A 6738-nucleotide genomic window follows, 5' to 3' on the forward strand; every position below is an offset into this window, starting at 1 on the left:
TGATTTAGAAAAGTGAAATTCTCTAAAGGTTCACATCACAAGGAGTGTGAGCATAATGATTTTGCTTTTTGTGATTTTGATGATTATAGCGCAGAAATTCACTGTTAAAAAAAAAACAAACAAAAATCCAGCCATGATTTTTAGTTTGGAATTTATTGTATTGGCCATGTTAAAATTATAGTAAGTTGATGTTTGATGAATCTGCATAATGAATTTTATTTTAACTGCGGAGCTAAGTGTATTGAGTAACGTCTGGGTTAGTACTGAATGTAGGTCTTCCTAACGAGTGATAATTATTTGACAAGTCAAACATGACACCATTTTAAATTCAACAATTCATCTTTATTCATGTTTCCAAAATTTACAAAACATTCAAAGAACTGTTCAAATAAATACGTATATAAATATCATGACCCTGCCTTCAGGTATAACAATTTAAACACGATAAATACACTGTCATTAAATAATTTAAATTACTGATTGTAATAAATAATGTATCAAACCCACAATAATTTTTTGGGGGGTGATCAATAAATATTTTCTTCAAAGAATAAATAACAAAAACTGTCAGTGTGTCATTCAAAAACTCATTCAAAAAATAAATAGATAATCATTCCGTGCGTGGATTGCGATATCCATGCAGCTACAACAAGAAGTTCGCTTAATTTGCGTCACGTCTTGCCCAAAATTCCTCAGAGGCACTACAATGTATTATACATTGCGATCTTGGCAGGTCTTGTCCTGCGCCTGTCTTTGCGGCTCAGCGCCCTCTTGCCGTCAACCATGAAGATATAGAGCTGCCGCAGGATGCTGTGCGCCGTCATCTTTCTGTGAAAAGCGTCGGGGTTGTCCAATGACTCCATCAGACTTTGCTCCTGGCTGCTGCTCAGGCTTGTGACCTCTTCTGGCTTTTTCATCTACAGGACACATTGTCAAAAAGTTGTTTTAATTTAGATTTCAATTCATAGTTACGAGGTTTTCCCGTCGCCCTGCTATGTGACGGTCAAGCACAAAAAATGAAGAAAAAGGACTTTCCTTATTCATTATCACAATTTTATGAGTGTCTGTAAAATGCTAATAATTGGTATACTAATTTGACATTGTGCTCAGGAACCATTTTTAAGGCGATTATCTTGAATGCAAAAGCGCTTTCCACAGATTAAAACTCAAATTTGCAGTAATTCAATAACCTTTTGCTTGATGTTCCAGAGCAGGAGTGCTGTGTAGTGTTTGGCCTCGGACAATATCGTACTGTCGGGATATTCCTTCGCCACATTCTTCAGGAGACTCGCGTAAGTGGACAGACCTTGGGCCAGCCTGTGGAGACAAGCCTCCTGGAGAGAAGACAAAGAATGAACGTGAGACAATCAAGCAATTCATGCTAAGTTTTTCAAGTGACAAGACTTCTTTTTTTTTTTTTTTTTTTTTTGACTTGCGAGTGCAAACGAATACAAGCGTTGGAAGGTGGCAGTAAATTCAGTTGAGATCACGTCACAGTCAGCACCAGTTTGGCAAATATTTAATGAGAGGCCTTAAGATGTTTAATGCCAACCTCAGTTGAAGTTTACTGGGAAAAAAAGTATTTTTACTCTTACTCAAGTACAGGTGTTGGATCCTTTTTTTTTTTTCATAAGTGGCCATACATCTACTCATGTGCAGAGTTTTTCCACTTGGTTCTTACCTTGTTGAAGTTGGAGCTGGGACACTTTGCTGGAAGCTGCGGTATGTTATAGTCCTCCAGTAAATGAAACTTGAGATTGCTTTTGAATTCATCTTCAAACTGAAATCGGAGTTGGTCACGAGAGAAATGAGCATCACAGCCAGATGAAGACCACAAAGAAGCTTTTGAAGTTCCTACTCACAGCTTTCTGGTGGTGTTTTGCGCTCGCCAGAACCGAGTCCCAAACATCGGAGGTGCTCAGCAGCTCGGGGGCCTCCGTTGCCTCCTCACTTGTGGTGTCACTCGATGGAAAGACGGTGGGTTCTTCTGTGAGCGGCGCGCCGTTGGTGGCACTCAGTGCCAGAAAGGCCAGCAAACCCGCAGCGAGGATCTGCACATCTATTTGGAAGCACAAGAAATGCATGAATGAATAGTGAAAGAGGAACAAGAAAAAAAAGAGGAAACATTCATCACTCCAGGTAGTTGACGTACTCATTTCGGAGGGTATGTTGCGTCACTGGCTGAGTGGAGATTCCTCTTGTGTTGATCGCCTGTTCTCGTAGAACTTGTCTTGTCTTCACATTGCCCTGCCATTATATATCTTACCGACGGCAGGGATTTCCTAATACCTTCCGACTTCAATTATCCATTTGTATGACTGATTTTGCTTTTGTTGTGCTCCCTCCCAATCCCCGTATGATGAATCAGCATATTTTTGCCCCACGCCATGGTTCATGGATCAGCTTTTTTGATATGATGACGTCTTTCTCATATGTGCCATCTTAAAGTTACCTTAGAACGTCATTTTATCGAATTTGTAATCGTACAAGGTTGGCTAAGTCTCCACGTTGCCCGAAGCAAAAACCTCTTTCTCCAAGTTTACACTCCTTTTGACCAATCTTCTCAATTTTCAAACATGAACACTTTGCAGCATATTTTAAAAAAAACTCATTCATTCTAACACATTTTTTTCTTAATTTTACTCTCCTGAATAAATAAAGGTGAAATGAAAAAAAAATCCATCTGGGCCAGGATTTTCAAACTGTGGTACGCGGGCTCCTTTTTTTAATCCAATGTTACATTTTATTACTTTACGACATCAATTGCAGTTCCATTGCTTTTAACCTAAGTTAATTTGTATTTCATATTTTATTATATATATATATATATATATATATATATATATATATATATATATATTAGGGCTGTCAAAATTAAAGCGTTAACTCAGATGATTAATCCAACATTTTTAACTCAGTTAAATATTTTCACTCAATTAACTCAGTTTGATTTACTTCATAAATTATTTGCATACTTTGCAAATATAATAAAAATAAAATAGTAGTTGAAAAATGTGATTAATTGCAATTAATAATGGGTTTTTTTGTGATTAGTTTTAAAAATTTATATATATTATATATATATATACACAAATATACATATTATTATTATATTTAACTGACATGCTTTTTTTCATATTTAATGAAAATTTCCTACTACATCGTATTTTAATGTTGTCATTATTGTGGTACTTGGAGGGCTAGTATTTTGTCGGTGATGCTCAATATATCAATATAAAAGGTTTGAGAGCCTCTGAATACTGTAACTGCAAGAACCAAATCACTTAGATATGCAAATATAGCTTAGATTGTCCAAAAACTGTTAAAAAACAAATTCTATATCTTCTTCAAATAATGCAGAGGTACCTGAAACAAGGTGCCAAAATGGTACATATAAAATAATGAAATGGAAAAGACATGATAAATGATGCTTTTGCTATTTGAAGTGGTGAAGCAATATTCCCCTCATTGTTGAGTCACTGATTAAAAAGAATAATGGCCAAACTTTCGATACTCATGACTCACGTGGGACAATAATGTAGTTTGAAGAACTGGAGCAGAAAGTGGTGACCAACTCTTTTTAAAACTGAGTAGTACTTTTCGGGCTACCAATACATTTGCAGCTTTCTCCAGCGATTGCTCTGAGTTGTTCGCGCGCTCCACTGCTGACCTTTGACCTGTGATATTTTTTGGTGGCTTTGTGTCTAATATTGTCAGTCATGTGATGTTACCGGGTCAGTCAAGTATTTTCTCGGGTAGGACTAGATATAAAACGTTTGAGAACAGCTGCCGTACAATGTTCACACACGCACCGTATGAAATATTTCAGCATGGTCATGTCTCATATCGCCTCTTACTATTTTTGTTATCGTTTCCTAGTCAACTCATCGATTCGTATTACTCAGCGAGAGTGGAAAAAAACTTCCAGTGTTTACACTGGATCTGCTGTCTTCGGAATGTTGTAAGAACGGGTTTACGTGTTGATGTTTCATCATTTTTCATTTATGTGACTTGATCCGTTTCATCCATTTTCTCAGATCACTCATCCTTGTTGAGGAGCTGGATCGCATCTGATTTCGAGTGAAAGGCAGCCTGGACCGCACCAGTCAATCACAACAGACAGGCCTGTGTGAATATACTGTATATGTAGAGTATGTATTTCCACAAGTCATATTTTTTAGATTATCATTTCTGAGTCCTGGTTTTAGACCAATACATCTTGTGTTAAAATACTTTCAAGTCCCTGTAAAGTAAAATTTCTTCTAAATTTGGCACCCCACAGAAAAGAGCGTTGTTAACAACCCTGACAAAGTCACACAATGCCCCATCAAGCGTCTCCAGTTGGTCCAAAATACTGCCGGTCATTTCGGACTGGAACTCGTAAGAAGGAGCACATAACTCCTATGGCGTCCCCTCATTGGCTCGACTGTACATTTTGTGATTTGGCTTTTAACTCGGCATGAGACTAGTTGTTTAAAACAAAATTAGAATATTACATTGTGTGTAAACTTGGTTAAATGATGGTGACTAGTTTGTGTTTGAAGAGCTATTTCAACAAATTACAACGTATGTTATTTTGATCAGAACAACTAGACTCGAACATCAGTCCAGACTTTCCTTTTCTCGTCGTCATTGTTATCCAATTCCGCTCGTACTTCTAAGGAACACACTTGTGTCACATTATTGTCTCATCCTGCTATCCCAGGCTGAAGTTGCAATTTGTCAAAATTGACTCGCAACATGACTGTTCCTCTTTTTGCCCTTTAATTATCAGTGAAAAAATACCAAAAGGGAAGTTTGGCTCATTTTTGGTTTCATATAATGTTGTCATTGTGATCTATGGAAAATTATAGCCTTTGTAGGTTAGATGTTATCTATCTTCTGCATCGTGAAATCGATGTTGGTGTTGTGTTTTTTTTTTTTTTTTGTTGCTGTTGCTAATCAGATGTCTGAGAAGAACTTCACTCACATGAATATCATAAAAGGCCTTCAAAGACATCTGATCGCAAATAATGCCATATTATTTTTTTTATATATGTAGTTCTCTACGAATACTAGCACTCTAAAACATAATAATAATACTGCAATTAATTCATAATACACTTTTCAGCGAAATGTCAAAATGCTACAGTTGAGGGTTCTGCGTTCGATGGCCATTCTGCGGCACTTTTTGCTGTGCGCACCATGGCCACTTGGGGGCAGTGCAACACAACAAATGGGGTCAAAAGTCATTTTGTCGCGTCTCGTCTTCAAAGACTTTCACCGTGTGGTCATGTCGCCCTCTTGTGGCCGCCCGTCATTCTTCTGACCAGCATCAGCTTGCACTTGTAAACGGCGTCCGGTTTGCCTGGAGCCTGCAGTTTACTTTTGATAACGCCAGATGGCAGTGTTGAAGCAGTATACACAGAAGAGCAGCCTTGAACAATGTTCTCTACTGCTTGACCTCACGGGGGTCGCAGGTCAGCGACTTCCGAGCTGACTTTGCAAGACGTGAGCTACGCTCCTGGATTGGTCGGCTGCATGCTAAATATAGACAAACACGAATTCACACTCCCGTTCTTGAGGCAATTTAGTCTTCAATGAACCCTTTTAATGCATTAAGCCTTTTAGTCACCAGATTGAACGCAAACAGCATAGCGACAACTCATTGATAGACAAAAAAAACAATACTCGGTTATATATTCTTTATCCTCGACATAGAATGACTAATATTAGTGCAACACTGATGAGCTAAGTGAGGAGTTGAGTTGTTATGAATTCATTTGTGTTCTAGGCAGGCATTAAAATTTCCCCCCACTAAAATACATTTTTTGTGGAAGGCTAGAAAGGATTATTGGTATTTCCATTCATTTCAACATGAAATGATGATTTAAAATGCATTTTCTTGTTCAGTGTGAGGCCGCGGAACAAATTCAACTTGTCTCTCAAAGCGCCACTGCGTTCTTTTTATCCTGGCTTGCTGCTTTTAGCTCACTGTGTCCTCTTCCTTTTCTGGGCGATGTTGAAATCCATAAGAGGAATTGTATCTTGGCTCAGTTAAGCTCAGGCGGGCACTCTTCAATATTTAATCAAGAGTGCATTTGTTTGAAGAGCGTTTTCTGAGTAGTCTGTGTGTGCGTGTACGTGTGTGATAGAGGAAGACGTCTGACCACGTGTGTGTGTGCAGATGTTGAGTTTGTATGCAGGACACAGGCTTGACGGAGGAGAAGAAAAATGATGGGACTGCATACATGCTGTAATTTTGTGTGCGTAGTGACGGTTTGGGGATGAAAGGCTTCAGCAACTCCGATGGTAATTGCTTCAACCGCTCTCCCTACTTGTCTCTCATGTTCCTTGTGTTCCTCATCGCCTCCTTCCCCTTCCCACAATAATCCATCCTCCTCTGTGCAACCTGCAGGTATTATGCTAGGATCATCTATTCAACATGCCATATTATCAGGTTTATTTGCTGTGTGTGCATCTGCTGCTCGGTATGCACAAGTAACAGTGGCGGGTCTCAGTAGAGTCCCTCGGGCCCACCAAGCAGTTTTGATGTTTGTGTGTGTGTTTGGGGTTGGTTGGATGGAGGGGTTATTCCCTTTTCTTGTTATTTCTTCTCAGCAAGTTAGTAAAAACAACATAACCATTGAATGCCCAGGAGAGATTTAAAAAAAAAAAAAAAAGTTTTGAACGATATCACTTTTTTGAACACTCCCATACCTAAATAACGCCAATATAGTTCGTCTGCCGGCTTCTATG

General features: G+C 38.6%; 1 protein-coding gene across 1 annotated transcript; it reads right to left on the reverse strand.

Annotated features, from left to right (window-relative positions):
- Positions 1–580: 580 nt before the first annotated feature.
- il6 (interleukin 6 (interferon, beta 2)) lies at positions 581–2171 on the reverse strand. The gene is made up of 5 exons (XM_088318641.1): positions 2153–2171; positions 1863–2059; positions 1682–1780; positions 1191–1334; positions 581–917 (listed from the first exon to the last, which is right to left on the reverse strand). Exons 1-5 carry the CDS (start codon positions 2154–2156, stop codon positions 702–704), a joined length of 660 nt encoding a protein of 219 aa, XP_088174767.1. The 5' UTR covers positions 2157–2171; the 3' UTR covers positions 581–701.
- Positions 2172–6738: the final 4567 nt, after the last annotated feature.

Source organism: Idiotropiscis lumnitzeri, chromosome 16, assembly GCF_059441095.1.
Source record: "Idiotropiscis lumnitzeri isolate Australia: NSW breed Sydney's pygmy pipehorse chromosome 16, RoL_Ilum_1.0, whole genome shotgun sequence".
In the NCBI taxonomy this organism is placed as follows: domain Eukaryota; kingdom Metazoa; phylum Chordata; class Actinopteri; order Syngnathiformes; family Syngnathidae; genus Idiotropiscis; species Idiotropiscis lumnitzeri.